The sequence below is a fragment of the Oenanthe melanoleuca genome, chromosome 1 (genome assembly GCF_029582105.1).
Source record: "Oenanthe melanoleuca isolate GR-GAL-2019-014 chromosome 1, OMel1.0, whole genome shotgun sequence".
Lineage (NCBI taxonomy): Eukaryota > Metazoa > Chordata > Aves > Passeriformes > Muscicapidae > Oenanthe > Oenanthe melanoleuca.
The window spans coordinates 97,838,565-97,858,056 of record NC_079333.1 but is presented as its reverse complement, the minus strand read 5'-3'; the positions used below and the strand labels follow the sequence as shown (position 1 = coordinate 97,858,056).

The window sequence follows — 19,492 nt, the reverse complement described above, 5'->3', positions numbered from 1 at the left end:
GACCTGTAACAGCAGCTGGGCAAAAACTTTATTCCTCCTTCCCTGAAGCACCACAGGAAAAGAAAACCTGTGAATCTCAGCCCCTGGATGCTTGCTCTGCTGTCAAGAGCACAGTAGGCTAGGCTGGCAGCCAACAGAGACTCTACTGAAGATGGAAAGCACAGGCCACCATTTGTCCTCTGATCAGCTCACAAACACTGGAGGATCCATTTGTTACAAGTGCTGATGACAGGAGGCGAATAATGTGAGAGACCATAGCCAGCCACCCACCCACCTTCTGTCAAAAACCCATAAAGAACATCCTTTAAATAGTGTTATCAATCATAACTGGCTCCCAACTATTGCTGTGGCAGTTTGTGTGTTTGGCACACTTCAATTCTCCATACCAGCCAGATCTGCTTGCTCAGGCTCTCCACCTTCCCCTGGTAAGAAATTGTAGCCCCCTGAACTATAGGTGTGCAACACAAGCAGCTGGTTGCTGTTTTGCCACACCACAGCTGCCAGGGAACTGCAAACAGAAGTTTACCCCCAAAAAAACTGGGAAGGGGTGGCAGAAATAACACCCATCAGCAATCAACATTGCAAAAGCTTTCCTAAGTGACAGTAACTCTGTGCTGGAAAACTCTCCCCTGCAGAGTGGGAACATAGATGAACAGTGGGAGGGGTTCTGTCCCCTCAGTTGTCCTCAATGCCAAAAACTGTTTAGTCACTCAGTAGCTCAGAAAGAAAGGGGGGAGAAGCAGAAGCAAAAATCCTTTTGTTTTTTAATAATTACTTTTAAATCAATCAGGGGTTAAGCTTGCAAGGCATAATTAACTTTGCTATTCATAGCTCATCATGTCACCCATCGTCTCCAGCATCCAAAGAGATGTTAACACATTTGGATCATATATTTGTAACTCATGCTAAGTTCCATCATGAACCCTCTGTCAAACTCCAGTGAAACAGAAAAGAAAAACCAGATAATTAAAATAAAACCAACTTGCATGGCCACTATCTGAATTAGCAGTTACCCTACATTGGAGAGTCATAGGCTTAATGTTCTCCTAAACAATACAGCTAATATTAAAGTCAAATCAGAAGAAAAGGTAAGCCCTACCCAGGACAGACACTCATGGATGCAATAAAAAAAGTCTGTAAGTATAGGACCAGTGCAGCCAAATGGATTGCCTCTGAATTAAATTTTCTAAGAGGTTTATCTGATTGGTGAACAATAAATTCAAATTAAGTCCACTAAAATCAATATAACAATAACATTTTGTATCCCCAAGGAGCCATCAGCAGCCAATTGTGAGACTGCAAAAACCTCATCTTAAATTAGAAGCTGCAATCCAAACTCATTCCACTGTGTTTCAGGAATTTGCTTTAAGACAAACTCAGAAAAGCAGATAATACTGTATGTGCAATAACAACCAGGAAGGGAGAGACTTGCTGTATGCATTTAAGATGCAGTGTTAGCCCTTGCTAGAAATTCCTTATTTTATATTCAACTTAGTTCCATACACTTTTGCCTAAAATAAAGGAGCAACAAAGACAAGTTGTGTTTGTTTATCTGAAGATTATATCTGTAATTACATACCAAGGAAAAAAGAAATTTCAGCTAATAAACAAGGTTTTTTTCTGTAAAAGTAATTTATTTTTCAAAGAGCCACAATCTGTTTCTCTGTGTGACTGGGAAAAACAGTTATTGGTGTTCCCCCCAACTCAAACTTTATCTTTCTCAGTTATCTAAAGTATTTACTTTCTCATTTTCTTTTTCACTGTCTGATAAGAAAAATACCTTGTGAATAACTCTCTTTATGTCCCCTTCTGTATCAGTAGCATTTTTTAAGATTGCAACTTCCTTATTTAAAAAACAAATTGATGAGTTAAATTACTGCATTGAGTCACACTGCAGTGTTACTAGAAACTGTACTCTGCAGAAGATAATCTGTGTTTAAAATCAAATGTTTTTCTGTATGAAAAAGCTTCCTCCCTTTTTTTAACTTTTTTGGGTATATTTTTTTCACTCTCTTCCTTTCATTACACTTCACAATACCCCAAAAATGCAACAACAGGGTATTCAGAAAAGCTGCTGCATATGGAGAAGTGACAAGCCCTTCTGAAGAGCCTTTCAGCCTACCGTCTTTGATTGCCTCTCCCAGGATTCAGCTTTCTTAAAAGCTCCTTCTGAGGCTTGAAAAATAGTATGTACTAAAAACCCACAAAACACCACCTTAGGCAGTGAAGTACATCTTAACAGAGCTATTCACAATCCTTTCTACAGTGGAGAATGCTGTGTGCCCAATCTACCACTAATCTTTACAGACACACACTAGAAGTTCATAAGGGGGGTGAAGTCAGCACCACACTCCTCACTGAGCAGCTAATCCTAGTTATGCATGACATGACCTGACTGAACAGACCATTACCAAAACCCTTCCGCATGCTCCATCAAAAATTTATGTTATTTATACATAAGATAATTATTTCAGTATTTAATCCTTTCTACTGTGAAATACGAGCAGCTCTGTTTCATCAGGCTCAAAAATCATCTAAAACATAATCTGCATGAAAGGACCAGTGAAGTATGATGTAGTTAATATCAGAACATTTTGTTTGTAAAGGGCAACCAACACTTAATTACTTCATTCACAAACATAACTATTTTACATTCCAAACCAAACACAGTCTAGTTTATCTGTGATTTCAGATAAACTTTTACTCTATAAAGACAGATATGCAAGCCCTAAATCTCTGATATCACTTTATTTAACAAACATCATTCTATCAATAGATTTTTCCCTTTATCTTGCCCTTGGTTTAAAATGCTAAACTGTTCATACATTACAAATCAGGAGTTTCCTGAGCTGCCCAGATAAGTCTTTAGGACTAACAATTTGATTAGAAAAAGTGTGAATATGCAAACACTGTTGACCCTTCCCCATTTGCCCCAAGAAGTTTACCAGTGCACAGAGTAAGTCTACTGCTTCCAAGATAAGCTCCTGATGGCCAATTCGTGTGACTCCAAGATCTTCCAGTTCCTGATGAGTAATTCGTAATAGCTGGTCACCACTAATCTTCTCTCTCTCAAAGTTCTTTATATATTGCTGCAGGCAATCATCAAGACCTGCAATGAAAGGACAGAAGGAGGGAAGACAAAAGTCAGCAACATTTTGTACCCTACTAGGAAGTAAAACTGACCAAAAATTAAGCTAGCAGAGGATTCTTGTCCTATCTTTAAGAGAAGTATTTTAACATCAAAAAAAATTTATGTTACCTTGAAACCTTAAGACTGGAAGAGCTACAGCAGCCATGGCTTTTTTCTACCAACTGCTCCTGAACCCTGAATAAAGCCCTGAACTCTCACTGTGCTATGAATGTCAATCTGGCAGCCCCAAATAACAGGTATGTTAGGGATGCCTCCATCACATCTGAAAGGGGAGAAGAGAAAAGGGAACAACGGAACACACAATCAAACACAAAGTGGCAGTGCCACATCACAGCATCTCTCCCACTCCAAGGTCACTCACATACTGCTGAATCACCTGAATATTCACAGATCATGCCAGCCTCTAGAACAGGCTGCAAAGAGCTCCAGAGAACAAGAAAGGCAGTAGCACTGCAACTGCAAAAATGGGGCCCCAACTGCAGCAGCAGATCCAGCTCAATGTACCACAAAGAGAATCTGTAAGGAGTGACAGTACACAAATCAGCATGAAAAGCCACTCAAATCAAGACCTGGGTGCACTTCCCAGAATGCAGTAATCAGGGAGCAGAAACAGGCCCATTGTGCCAAAAAACATGCTAGAGGGTCCTGCAGCTCGTTTTCTCAGGACATGGCTGAATGCAGGGTTGCACAGGTCCTGCTTTGGGAGACATCCATATTCCACCTTCTCAGTTTGATTATGAGTCAATGACAGGCACCTGGCCAGACATTTTCAACTGGAGCAAAGAGCACTGCAGAATGTGACAAAACCCATCACACATCTCTTGCCCATCAATCTTTGTTCAAGAGAGCCAGGCAGTGCAGGGAAGCTCTGCAGCATGTGCATTCATGTACTAAGGGGACAAGTAAAACTCTTGGGTATTTGGTAGTCCATTTAACATTTCTGTCTGGACACTTTCCAATGGATCAACATGACTGCTACCAAGCAACAGGACTTGACAAAGCTCTGAATGCATTAATTTTGCTGATTCTTGAGAGATACAACCTTTCTGAAAAATGTCTTCAAACAAACCCTAATAGTGAAAAGACATCTGCTCACTAGACTGGAAGAAAGCAAAAGCATTCTTACTTGCTAATCAAAATGTCTGAAAAATCTGAAGATACATGGAAGGTAAAAGATTGATCTGACTGCTGAGCACCAGTTATCTTGTAAGAGCACCAGTATACAACATAAACCTTCTATGAAACTGGTTTAATTGCATTTTTGGTTCTTATTTGTGCCTTTCAGGATGTAATCATGCCTCAGAAGAGGCTCACATGAGTAACATGTTGGTGCTGCAAGCAGGGATGCCCCAGTACCAGGCCAGCCCATTGTTCCTGGGCAGTCCTTTGGCAAGAGTCATCCACACACCGTCCCTGCTACACCAGCACAATGTTCATAGGGCTTTAACCTCTAGAATTCACACACTGATACTAAACCACACATAAATACACTGTAAAAGAAGCACTCCATTCTCAAGATACAGGAGAAAGTCTCCAGTTCCAGCAAACTTCAACCATGTCCTTCCAGAGCCTACTGCCTGATTTTCTTCCTCCAAAACAAAGCCACTTAAAGGTCGAGGTTAATCAAGCACTTGAAGCTATTGTCTTCATTTCATTGCCCTTTCTAATCAAATAGTTGCTCAAGCCATTCTTCAGGGAAGAAACCTTAAAAGGGCAGGAGAGGCCCCCTCCATAGGCAGCCGCTCAGATCAGCTCAGCTAATACACACCAAATTTGAGGGGTTGATCTCTGTACAGACCATTCTCTTAAGAGCTGGACTTGATCCTTGTGGGCCCCTTCCAACTCAGAATATTCTGTGATTCTGTGACAGGCTGAAAATTGAGCTGTCAGGGAAGAAGACCAGTCTGGCTGAACAGAGAGCTTTGACTGGAACTCAGGGAAAGAAGGTAAGTTTATGACCATGAGGTTATACAGGGAGAAAATTAGAAACACCAAAGCCCAATTAGAACTTAACAGGGGCAGTGCCATAAAATAAAAAAGTAAGTGTTTCAATAAATACATTAGCAACCAAAGGAGAGCCACAGAGAATCTTCAGCCTTTATTGGATGTGGGGGGAAACACAGTGGTGAAGAATGAAGAAAAGACTAAGGTACTTAATTAATGTCTTCTTTGCCTCAGCCTTGAATAACAAGACTAGCTGCTCTCCAGGGACCCAGTCCCCTGAGCCAGAAGATGGGGAAGGGGAAGAGAATGAAGCCTCCAGAATCCAAAGGGAAATGGTCAGTGACCTATTACATTACTTAGACACACAAAAGTCTGTGGGTCAGATGGGATCCACACAAGGGTACTGAGGGAGCTGGTGGAAGTGATCACTAAGTCACTTCCCATGAAATATCAGTAGTCCTGGCTAACTGGAGAGGTCCCAGTTGACTGCAGGTCAGCAAATGTGATGTCCATCTCCAAGAAGTGCTGCAAGGAGGATCTGAGCAACCACAGACCTTCCAGTCTGAACTCATGCCAGGAAAGGTCATGGAGCAGCTCTTCTTGAGTAGAAGCACACAGCACATCCAGGACAACTGGGAAATCAGGCACAGACAGCATGGATTTAGAAAAGGCAGATCCTGCTTGACCAAACTGAGCTCCTTCTGTGAATGGGTGACCCCCCTGGTAAATGAGGGAAAAGCTGTGGTATTGTCTACATAGACTTCAGTAGAGTCTTAGACATAATTTTCCCCACTGCTTTCCTGGCAAAAGGAAAATGGCTTGGATGGGTGTACTCTTGGCTGGATATAAAACTGGCTGGATGAGTGGGCTCCAGGAATGGTGGTGAACAGAGTTAATCCAGCTGGTGGCTGGTAACAAGTGATATTCCATTGGTGTTGAGGCCTGTCTTTCTTAAAATCTTTATTGATGATCTGGATGAGGGACTCAGAGTACTTCTGCTTTTCCTGAACTTAAGACTCACACTGGTTACACAGACTGCTGAATGAGAATAACATTAAAATAATTAACATCATCAGGTAGCAAAAAATGAATTACCACTTAAGGCACTAGCAACACAAATCCAGAATAAGGAATGACAGATGCACTTAATAAACAGTTACTGACAGATAATTCTGCGTAAAGGCATTAGTCTCTCTCCTTCTGCTACCTAGGTATTTTTGTCATTCAGATGTAATCTAGATGGATGCATGTAGCTCCTACAGGGTGAGAAAAAGGTTTAAGAGAACAAAAATATTACTGACAATTGTTTGACTCACCAATTTTGTAAAAGCTACAGCCAGGAAACAACAAAATAATTTAACCATATACTGGATGACGTTTTCAGAATAGCTTGCCACAAATACGTCTCCTTATTCCCTAAAGATCCTTTTAAAGTAATTTATTTCTGCCATTTTATTTCTAAATGAAAGAACAACTCTTCTTTTCTTAAACCAAACTTGAACAGATGATGATGATGATAATAATGATGACTGTAACAAAAATAATACAAAAAGGCCAGCATTCCTCTCCCACACCTTTTGCCCCCAAAGCCACAACACATCCAGCCAGCCACTGCTGCCTTCAAATCAGCAGGAGGGGAGCTGCAGGGAACGAGCATTCCCAGCTGATGATGACATTAACTTGGGACAAGACAAGATATACCAAAAAAACATCAGCTGCCTGGAGAAAAAGTTAAATGAAAATAACTTCTTAAGAGTACTGTCTTCTAATTTCCTGCAAGTCCAAAATCCACCCAATCTCAATGAAGTTAGCAATTTTTCTAGCTGCCAAGGGCTGATCTGCTCCTTCCCCACTGTCACATGAGAGGATGTCACCCAACCCCCACACCCCAGCAATTCCAGCAAATAACTCAGTTTGATGCACTGCTCCCTGTTCCTGGCCATGGGTGAGATTAAGGCTATAGAGTATCCAGCACTCCTGGATGTTTCAAGAAGTGGCCTCAGTCCAAAAGCCAGATTCATGATTATATGTGTAAGGCCCCAGGGTATATCAAAAACAGGTTTTGTGATGTCAGTACACAAGTAAAAGCCTTATATTCAACAACTCTACTTCCCACCCAAAATAACTGCAAGATTTTCCAGATATACGTAAATGCACAGGTGTTTTAGTAGTAATAGAGGTAAAGTATGACACATATCCTCTTAAACTGTATGATGATAGTCCTCTTCCTTTTAAACTTCCTTTTAAATTCTGTAAAGGAAACTATATCCTATAACCATTTTTTTTTTTTCCTTGAAAGATTCCTGGTCTTGAGTTCCACCAAAACACAGACCCCCAATGATGTTAACTACCCAACAAGGACTCCCCGCCCCACATGTTTTTCACCTGAGTTATCAACCAGGGAATCTGGCCATGCTGTCCAGATCCCATTATCCACTCATGACCTGGCCCATTTGATTCATGACTACAAGAACATCTCAGATGTTAATACACTGCCCATTTTTGTTAGCTGGTGTGTACCTGAGCTGTTATGGACACAGATGGACCATTCTGGGCATTGACACAAAAAGAACAACTCTTTATATTAAGTCTCTAAGCATTCTACCTCATCTGTGGGATTAAATACATAAAAATCAGCAAGAAATTTAAAAAAGCTCCTCCAAAAGAAACTGTGGAGAAGACTCAATACTTTAAACATTAAAAAAAAAACCAAAAAAAACCAAAGACTTTGCTAGTAAAGTTTCTCTTGCAAGTAGAACATACTGGAGCTTTTTATTTTCCCCAACTTCATAATTGAGTTCTACCATGCAAGGGCCCATTCAGAGTTTATCAAATCATTAACAATTTTTAATTCACAGATGCAAGAAATCAGACAGGTTTCTACATAATTAATTCTTATATTACAACAGCATCATAGAAACTGATCATGAAAGGCTTAATTTTATTTTTTTACTCATATGCTTTTCTGGAATAAGACTGCAAGATCCAGCAAAACCCTCCAGAAAAATCTTCTATGCTCACAGTCTCCTAACTAATAACTCCATGACCATTCTGAGGTATTGTCTTATTTTGATGAGTGTACCAGGTCATCTTTTGAAACAAGCTAACCAACAAACTGCCCTGTAATTCAGTGCCACAACACGTTATACACTTCTGTGGTAACCAAAACTCAAATAAGCCTCTCCAAAAAATATATTCTGAGGTTCTGATCTCAGTCTTCTCCTCCTCTGCAAGAAGTTCAGTCTTTTCTCCCACCTCTAAGAGACTAAAAAAATATTAAAATATACTTTTTCTATGGCTAGATCTGAATTAAAAATCAGCTGCTCAGATACAGTTCTAAAAAAACAGGCAACTAAGCAGAATATTCTTCCCCAAATTGCCAGTAAAAGAATTTTTCTTCAAGGCTGGGAAACTACAGTGGAAATAACAGACCTTCTGTCCTTACCAGTCACCTTTTCAGTTTGGGGTAAGGAAAAGATGATGAACACTATAGGTTTAACTATCATATCTGAAGCTTTAACAAGGGAGTATATTTTTCTACTCCCCTGGAATATCAGAGGGAGGACACAAACTGAAAACTTCCCTGAGCAAGTCTTTGTTCTGTAAACACAGCACTTATAGAAAAGCAGTAACATACAACAATAGATGGAATAGTTTTGCATGGAAAGGAAAGACACTTAGCTTTACTAAAAAAAAGAAAAAAAAATGACAGGTGTATGGTTTTTCTTCTTTCATTAAATCTAAGGCCAAAAAATTTATCTTCCAATCTGAACAGAAGAATACCTGAACTCCATCAGCTTTTATACTTTAACAAATACAAATTCAAGCAACTGACTGTAGCACATAACTTACCAAGCCATGAAAAAGAAAAGTAAGCTAGAATTTAATATAAACTGAGTGTGCATATATGTAGCACTGTTCCAATGCCTTTTCATACTGCAAACTGGTTTTTGCAACATTTTTACTTAAACTAACATGATGGAGATGACCTCTCAAAGGCTGCAGTTGTTTTATCCCTGCTCACCATTAAATGTGCACTAAGTCAGGCATTCTTAATGACTGACCAACCACCTTTGAGATTGCACATCAGTGTACATATGTTTCAAACTTGAAAGTTCAGCTGAGTTCCTGGTAAGTTAAAACATTTTGCTATGACATATGCATTTGCACCTAGGCTTTACTAATCCAGGGCTGATAGGCTGATAGTCTATTCACTTTAATTATACAAAAATACAAGCCTCAGTTATGGCAAAAAGCCAAAGACTACTCCCTCTCTTCCACCTCCACCAAGAGAGCTGTTCCTGGGCACAGACACGGCTTGCAGGCCACAGCAGACAATTATCCCACCCACACTTTCTCCCCAGAACCAGAACTAGACTGGGAAAGGCCAGTTTCCCCCCCAGTCTGTACATGGGAGATGTGCATTTGGGAACTCTCCATGCCCCTCAGTCCTCGTGCCACCGCAGGAACCAGGGGTGAGCCAAGCCAGCCACTTTCCCACCTGAGAGGCAAAGATAATTCTCCTCTGCCCATGGAAGGGATGCTCACTGCTTCAGGGTCTCCAGCACCTCCTGGGCTTCATATGTGACAAACAGATGTCACAGTTATTAGTGCCAGAAGATGGTGCAAAGAACAGAACGTTTTAAGTGCCATGGATGGCAAATGCTTACTGTGAACAGGATAGCTGCAAAAAAAGTAATGCCCCATCCCAGAGGAGCACTGTAGGAAGGATGTTCAATGAACCACCAGAAGCAGCTTTCAGCACAGATTGAAAAAACATTATGATACATTTGAAACTGGAAAAAAAAACCCAACACATTAACTGCAGGCAGATTAAGGAATGGGTATTACATTAATGAAAAAAAGAATTGCCAAATGCCTGGATTACAGCAGTATTTGCAAAAGAGCTGGACAATCACTTTGTGCATTGTTTATCCGTAATTTCAGGTGAAAGCTCTCTAACTGCAAAACATATTTGTCCTTCACTCTATATAGAGTTATTCTGTCTCTCACTCCCTTCTCCCCCTCTCTGACATAGCAGCGTAAAATAAAATTCCAAAAGCATTAAAGAGAAACATTAAATATTACCAAGAACATCCAAATAATTATTCCTTCAAGCATAACATTTATTCTTAGAATACAGTATAAGATTATACGTTTTCTATGTGCAGTTTAGTTTAGATGTACTTTTTACTAGGAATTTTCAAATGTTTAGTCAAAACATTAGCTGAAAGGTACTGCTAACTAAAAACTACTATTTTAGATAATGAAAAAGAAACACAATTAAAAAACCCATTTTATATTCACTGGGTATATACTACTACATCCAGAAAAGCATGCTAAGTTTGTAAAATGAAGAATGCAAAAGAGAGGTGAACATGAAAAGCAGCAACATAATTCAAATTCAGCCCCTCTCAACTTGTTCTTCTTAAGGTCCTTGCCAGGAGAAGGACCTGTGGTTGGCCACTGGAAAGCCACAAGGAAACAAGATGGCATTACACTGGGCAAGAACCTGGGAGTCACAGAGTGTATTTGTGATAGCAATGGAACAGAACAGAAGTCTGAGATGAAAGATGTACTGTCTCAAGTCACTAAGAATTCTGCAATTAAAAATTAAATCCTGCTCAAGGAATCCAGCTCTGAAGGCTCTGCTATTTCTGTCCCTACAGATACACTCTCTTTTTGGGACTGCACTCTTATGAGACCTAGATATATTAATTGTATGACCACACTGGCAATGCATGGCAATTTTGTTCATCAGAAAACTGTAGAACTAGCAAGACTGTGTGGATCAGCTCATCAAAAGCTCGACTTTACAATGAACTTCATACTGACCAATTTTAAAAGTGTTTATCAAAAAAATGAAGACTAAAGGAGGAGACAAGAGAAACCAAAAATGCACATGCAGAAGTAATCACAAGCATGACTTAAAGATACACAAGACCAAACTGGGGGCTGTGTCCAATAGGGCTTATTTTAATAAAATCAGTTAAGACTACTTATAATCAGTGCTTATTACAGAAATCCTGACTTGTTAATTACAAGAATAATATCCACAGCATTTTGTTTAGCTGTTCATAAATGTAATCATTTGTATTTCTCTGTGTACTTTTTGCTTCCATTATGCCCATCTGTATAGCAAAGCCAAATCTTTATACAACCACATACTAGTTTTGCAAAGTATTTAAATCTTATAACATGGATAACACTGCAACAACCAGTGACAAGCTTTATTTTTATGAAATTCAAGGATTAGTATCCCTGATTATCAATATTGTTCTCAATGTAAGGGGTTGTAATTATTGTTATATTTAGGACTTTTATTATTGGATTACAATGAACACATTGTTCAACTACAGCTGTGGCCTTTACACATGAAAAATGCTGAAGTGTGCTGAAAAGTTTGTGTAGCTGATAATGGCAGCAGAAATCTCTTCGTCAGTGGAAAGGAGAGGAGCCAAACAACACACAGCATCAGTAAATAATCAGGAATCCCTCAAATGAAGCAAAATCAAAGAAACATATTCACTTACTCCTGATAAACACAACACCCAAATGCAGGGGCCTAGGGCAGCCTCAGGAGAGATGGGATGAGAAAGGGTGCATGCACTTTCATAGTAAAATGTACAAAATGACAGCTTTTTTAGTTCAGGGTTAGAAGTTCAGCCCAATAGGGGAGGCATCTTGAGATAAACTGGAAATATCTGATCCAAAAGCAGAAGTTCTCAAAAAAGTTGTCCAAGTATAATTAAGATTCTAAGACTATAAAAGCTGAATGAAATATTCTCCTCAAATTTCAAAGAGGAAATTGCATTATTTTTTCTTACTTAAGTCTATGCCCTGATGACTTTTTGGAGCAGCTTTGATGACAGAAATGTACCATCAAAGCTTTGCAAAAAGCAAGAGGCAAAAGTGACACTGGCACTTTACATGTAATAATATATTTTTATGATCCAGGCTTATGAATTTTAAGAATCCAGCCAGTCTAGTCTTATTTAGGGTCCCACAATGCTAGAGACTGAACAAAGTAACAGACAAGGAGACATGGCCCTGACCCAGGAAGCTCAATATATTTCTCTTTTCCCAAGAAATTCAGACTGGCAAGCTAATAAAGGAAAATCCCTCAACAGCTACTTTTACTTCTACTCTATTTCACATCGCAGTTTTCATACTCCCATAATTATTCTCCCCATTTTTCACATGTACTCTAGTTTGCAGAATACCTGAGGAAAGGGAAACCTCCTTGGATCCAATCAATATTTAACTTTTTCCTCGAAGTACCACGTTTCTGCTCCAATTATCACAAGTAAACTAGAATACACTGCAACTATCTTGGCATACAGGGATTTTTTCAACCACCACTATAAAATCAGGGTTGTAAATACAATTAATTAAGAACCATTTGATCTGTGTTCCATTAAATGTTAAAATTTCAAATGCTTCCGTTTTTCTTCTCTAAAATCATTCCTTGTACAACAACTGTCTTCATCACTATCACTGTAGGGACTTGATGCTTCCTAAAATTTGCTACCACACATCCAACTATAAGGAGCAACTTTATCACTAGTTGGATCCCCATACAATACAAAGCAACACATGAAAGAGCACAACAGAAAGTTTTTATCAGCAGTGTCCTTCTGACTTTAGAGTTTCTGGAGGCTAGAACAAAGCAACTTTATAAGATTAAAGCACAGCTTATCCCCAAACATACAATATTCTGGTACCAACACACAAAGAGGCTGCACCACTGGTTTACACAGGAAAAACAACTGCCCATCTGATAACAGCTTTATTACATCTCCAACACATCTCTCTAGAAACTCTGAGCACTAATGGCATTACAATAGGCTGAAGTGAGGACCACCAGGTTCAACAAGCACACCAGCAGCACAGCAGTGCCAGAGCTGGGAAGGACCAAAGCAAACCAGCCCCATCTGCCCCAGCCCTGGGCACAGCTGCACATCCCCGAGCACAACTGCACTAATGTGCAGCACCTGCCCCCGAGCAATTTTGTGCCAAGTAACAAGGAGGAACATCAAATTCCCCAACATTACTGTAAGCATGGAAATGCAAGCACCATATTCCCTAAGGATGGCAGGCCTTGTCTAAATAGGTGTGGTACTGGCTTCTCACAGTTAGAACAGTTTAGAATGGGCTAAGTCTGAAACACTCCCTCAGGACTTAAGATATGAAAGCCTTAATTTTCCATAGCTTTTCACTGTCTCCCATGATTATTTGCAGCTGTGCTTCACACCATACAACTATAGAAAGTGCAAAGCCATCAAATGTGCAAGCATACACCAGGCAGGACAGAAGGGAAAGTTTCTTCAAACTCTGAATGAACTCCCTCCCATTCCCTTTTCCTTCTCACAACGCCCATGCAATTCCCAGGGTTGAAGCTCTTTAGAATGAGTCTGCACAACTCAGCACAGTGTAAGACTTGGGATGGTTTTAGAGTTGTGGGCAGAAAAAGCTGTGCATCCCCCTGCACATGACAAAGAAACATCTGTAACTTTAAACACTGGTCAAATACTTTGATATGTGTAGGAGTGGCTTGAAGAAGAAAGGGAAAACTATATTTCTAATATTCATCCCTTCACATACAATGTCTCAGTAAACATCCCACACCTCTGGAAAATACAAATGAATCATGTATTAAAGAGAAAAAACAACTAGACAGTCAGAAGATGTTTATGTAAGCAGACCCCTGACATTAGCCAAGTAAGTAAATAAGTACTGGTTGTTCTCTCAAACACCTTCCCGTGTTTGCAATTTTACAGTGTGCTCTGGAGCAGCCACCTGAAACACACTGTTGTTGTTACTAAGGGCCCTCCTCTTCTTCCTCCCTCATACAGGCTAATATATGTTATTATACAAAATAGTCAGATAACCCCTCCACTCTTTATTAGAGTTTTTCACCATGAAAACCAGCTTTGCTGCCAAGAATTTATAATGCCAGAAGGCATCCTTTTGGCACAAGCCAGAACACTGTGTCCCCGAAGAAATAATACAACAGTTGTTAAAGCTTTCCTTTACCTCTGTACTTTACACTGTCTCCCACCCACTGAAGAAATCTGCTAATGGTTCAAATAAGGCTTCAAGAGTTTTACTATTGGTATCCTCACAAAGGGGCTGTGGTTTTGATACAGGCCAGCAGAATGGTTGAAAGTAAACCAATTTATTTTGCAACAGGAGCAATTCTGTAGTTTTGCTACACTTACATTGAGCCTCTCTCTGGAGCAACAGGGGACAAGATGCTAGGTTTGGTGGGGATTGCTTATAGAACGACTTCGTGCATCAAATTACTCTTCCTCCCCTTACATTTGATTTTCCTTCTATGACCAGCAAAATCATCCAGTGTTCATTGGCTCTATCAGCCTCTTCTCAGGAAGGATTCCAGAATTAAGAGAGAGCCCTAATGACATCAACCATAATTGGACAGAGTATGTTCAAATTACTTTACAAACAGTCCTGTAAATACAGCTTTATTACAGTCTGATATGCACAGATCCAGTCCATGTTAAGAAGTAAAAACATTTTGGTTTTAAGCCTCTTGGCTAACACAATCTACTTCAAACTATATCCAAAGCAGAGAGTATTACATAAGAGAATAGGCAATGATAACTTTACATGTATGCCCTTCTCTACTCTTCCTCCTGCTCATTAAAAGTGAAGAATACATCCCATCATGTAAAATCTTCAACACAGACTGCAAGTTGAAGTGCAAACCACACAACTGGATCATGGCAAAGTGTATCTGTTGGGTTTTTATTTTCTTTAGCAATATACTTTTCAAAATAATGTTGTCAGTTTTGCCGAGGTTGTAAATACACAAAAATAAAAAAATTTTAAAAATATGTTGAAGTGACAAGCTAAACTACACTTTAGTTAGTTTTTCATTTTACATAATCACTTGCTTGTACAATTTATCCATATGAGCAAAAAGCTGTAACTAGGAATTAGACCCTTCAAAGACTGAATTAATCTACAGCGACATATTAGTCTCTTTCAAGTCTTGTCAATGTTATATCCCCAGGAAAGAGATAGGAACATTTGCATGGAAAGTAACATGCACACACACAAAAATAAATATTTATTTTTAACTATTAACTGCATAGCACTAAATTAATGATATGAAATCCATCCCTAAACTTCCTTCCCAAAGACAGGATTGAGTACTTCATTAAATAATATTACACACTAAATACATTTGTGCAAAATGCTGCCATTTAGTGTTACTAACATTTTATAATGCATATATGCACACCTTTACTTCACCAATTCAGAGGCCTAATGCTGGGAAATTCTATTAATAACTTGAAATTCCCACATTTTCCACTCTTGCAGGCAACACTGACAACTGTCTGTGGGGAGATGGAAGATGCACACCATACTCAGCCTCCCAAGCAATTCAGATGGCAAGAGGCCAGGAACACAGAGCCCTGCAGGAGGCAGCACAAGGTACAGGGATGTTCTCCTGCACTGCCCTTAGCTGCACTGACAAACTGCCTTCCCCCAGGCACGTGGGAAACAACCAAAGCTGAGGTTCACCTGCAGCTCTAGTAAAAGGTGAAATTTTACCACTGACACAATTTCATGTGATCTTCATCCTCTGTTCTGCAATAACCCTGACTGCTAGAACTAAATACTTGTATCAGTCAGCATGGGATAAAGTGCACCGATTATGGATATTCCTGCCCGTTTCCACAAGACATCAGCAGGAGGTTTATGCTAAGTGCTGTTTAGCATTTCCTGTGCTAGCTGGATATAACCAACTGTAGCATACTTTCTGGTCTTGCTCCATTATCTCCTACTCATTAAAGAACTATTTTTTATTTATATCAAAAAGTGATAAGGGAACAGCATAAAAATCCTATGCATTTTGTTAGCACTTAATCCATACCTAATCAAAAGCCAGGAAAATGAAAAAAAAAAAAAAATCAAAGAAAGACAAAAACAAAAAAGATGAAAAAAACCCCTGAATTTTCACTCTGCTGTGTTTAACGAGACTTTTTATACATATGGATTTTTCTAATGTATGAAACATTCCTTACTGCATATTTATCCTTTAAAACATACCTGAAACAAAAGGTTGGACAGATATAATTTCCAGTACATGTTAAACATGAATGAGTTAATAATTACTATTTTGATATTAGATCTGGTTGACTTTGCATGGTTTTCTACTTGTTGCTAACAGCTGAAAGAAACAACTCCCTGTTACCACAAACTCCTCTGGGTTCACTGAAAACATTCTGAGTGAGACTTAGACTGGGTAGTTTTTGGTTTTTTATAAAGAGAGGACATCTTTATTTCCAAGTATGAAACATATAACTTGTGTTTCTTTAAGGTATGAAGCACACAACTTCACCACCACTTCCAAATCCCAATCATGTATCTATCAGCTATATTCTGATCTTGCACTCATCAAATGCATCCTAGTGATTGTTTTACTTCATCCCCCATTAGGAAACAGTAATACCTTAAAACATTCAGTTCTTTTGGAGTTTCTTTCCTAACTTGAACTATTTCAGAAATAACAGGGCTTTTAATAATAAAGCATGCATGAAGTTAAGCTCTGGTAGAGAGGAAATGACAATTCTAATGCTTTATATAGATAAGGTGCAATTCTCCTCATGACAGGTTCTGCTCTGATGAAGTTCCCTTCAGAGCTAATTCTCTGCAAAATATCCAATTTCAGAACTATAATAGGTAGACAAGTAGAAAATTGAAAGAATATCTGACACTTTATATTAATAGCTTACTATCAAAATTTCAACAAGTTATTGGTACAGTTTTGAAAAGAAAAAATATAGGACATGCAGATTTTTGGGCCTTTACTTTTTAACAAGTAAATGAACCCCAAATGTTAGGGTGAAAACTATGGGCAGAAGGACACAGGAGACTTTTGACTGGAGTGGTTTTGCTCCATCACCTCAGGCCTTTCCTGCAGCCAGTTAAGAGGACTCACCCCTGAAGATCACTGCCTTCTACTTGTTGCCATGTTTTCAGCTGAAACTACAGCATTTTCATCTGCAACCCACTGCCATAAAAAAGTACTATGGTTTCTGCACAGCAGTAAGAAAATAGTTGGCAGCACCTAAGCACCAGTGATGTAATCCTTAATAAATGAAAAAAACTGTAACACTCCTTTAAATATCTTGCCACAGTATTGTGCTCATAAGACTATGGGGCCAACTTGTGGTTACCATCAGACAAGAAAATCTTAACCACATGCAAGATCTTTGCAAGAACCCTAAGCGCCATCTTCAGCAGATGGGTACAGAGATCCTCTTCAGATCCCTATTTGGAGCACCCATCTTACCACCAAGCTAGAGGCTGCAAAAAAATAGGTAAACTCTTCCTATATCAGCATCACCCTTATTTATTCCTTTCCCAGCACCATCACCAGCAAAAACTCTCCTTAGCACATCTGTTACTCTCCCAGTCCAACCCACTCCCTCTATTCCTCAGCTCTTCCTTCTAATCTTTGCACCTAAACATGAATGGAAAACCCATTTTATCCAAGCATTGGTTTTTCATCCTTCTCTCTCCCTGCATAGCTCCAAGGTCAGCATCTCCTGCAGCATGCAGCTTTCCTAAGTGGCAGGAGCTGTACAGCAGACTGACAAGAGCCTCAAAGACTTAGCTGCTGTATGAGAGCTGCTGCTGGCATCAGCAAAGCCATCCAGAAGGGCATTACTAGTTCCACCTCACTGATGTCACTTGGAAAATCTGTGACTAGCAATACAGGTATCAAAGACATCTCCCAAATTCCAATCTGGCAATTTTGTGGTGCCCTAGAACCAGAGAGAAAGTTGTGTTTGTTCTACATAAAAATTCAGACTGTGAGCAGCCAGTAGGGATCTCCTCTCCTTGTCAGGAGAACTGCACCTCCACCATTTGCAGACAGAATTATATAAGCCAGTCTTTGGCAGGCAGAGCAGTGCTTTGACCCCTAAGCATTCAACAGGAGATGCTGTTAATGAAATAATTTTAACCCACATTGTTGAGGTAGGGAGTGATGCCCTAACATGTGTCTCACAAAGTCTGAGCACCACTTTACTGCTGGGACCATCTTCTCTGATACAATTTGACACTTCAGTCATATGTTAAGCTCTGAAGCATCTGTTTCATAATAAACTGTTATATGCTTGCCAAGAACTGAAGCACTGTGTTTTGGATGAGTACTACTAAGTTGCAAGCCATAATTCAATACTCATCTGACATTGATGGTGACCCAACATTTAATGGAGCTTAATGCTCTTCTGATGCCACTGATTAAATTATTGCTCAGTAGTCCAGTCTCATAATCTACAATTTGCAAGGAAGCAAGACAGATATACAGGCACTGTCTCCTCTCACATCAGTGAATCAGTTTACTGGCAGGGAAAGGTTCCCTAATTGAAGTTAAAGGTAAGTACACTACGGTGCATCATTCATCAGTCAGTACAGAATTTGGTTCAGATCTTTGAGTCAATTATATTATTATGAAAAAGCAAAGCATGAAGTATTCCCAAGCACAAGGGGAAAATATGGGTAAAAGCCTTGACCCAGCATGTGCAATGACTTCATAACGTCCTGAGCACTATCCAGGAAACTCATTCCTCTGGCCAACAGGAGTTTCTATTCATTTTCTCCCCACTAGGTTGTTTAACAGTTTGGTCACCGCTTAGGCACAGCTGTGCAAACAATCTTTCAGTGTTTGGCCTGATGCTATTGAATTCCATCCCAGAACGTCTCTCCTCTTCTTTCTGTGCACAGGATGAGGAAAGCTAGTTTGGACACAGAGGATTAGTGGCTTTCACAGCCCAACTTAAATCATTAGATCCTAAAATTGTTGAGTTTTGAAAGAATTTTACCAAGTAAATTAGCAAAGCTTAAATGCATGTCTAAGACAGCTGGTAGCAATTGCACTTTCTAAATTCTCTAAAAGTGTATTCCCATCTTGAGGAAAAAAACCACTCCCTGACTGCCTAAACATTTTAAAACAATTAAAAGCGATTAAACAAAAGCAATGAGAAAGCAATGTTTTTAAAATGCCTTGGATGTGAACAGCTAGAAAAAGTTTATGAGGGTACAGGCATTAAAAAAAACAAATGCTTTTTTTAGTTTCCCAGAAAGTAAACCTTTCATTCTAGATAAAACAGAGGTCCTTGACAGTACAAAAGTAGTTTTCCAGGACTATTCATTATTACATTATTTTCACAGCTACTGGGAACCCAGAAACATACCACCCTCAATAAAGTAACTAAGAAACAACTACATACAAATGAAATGGTAGATGCTAGCACAAATGCAGTATTAAAGCTGCAGAAATAAAGTCAAAACCAGAAAATCCCCAGAGTAAGCTTTCAAAGGTACACATACCACAGCTACAGTTCTCAAATAAGGGCC

The 19,492-nt window shown here is 39.4% G+C and overlaps 1 protein-coding gene across 7 annotated transcripts in view; it reads right to left on the bottom strand.

Annotated features, from left to right (window-relative positions):
• CNKSR2 (connector enhancer of kinase suppressor of Ras 2) overlaps window positions 1–19,492 on the bottom strand; it is a 216,351-nt gene that overhangs the window by 177,482 nt on the left and 19,377 nt on the right. For all 7 annotated transcript variants that reach the window (XM_056498623.1, XM_056498634.1, XM_056498644.1 and 4 more), the window contains exon 2: window positions 2,946–3,109. In XM_056498623.1, coding sequence (XP_056354598.1) covers window positions 2,946–3,109 — 164 coding nt within the window. The remainder of the gene's footprint in view (window positions 1–2,945; window positions 3,110–19,492) is intronic.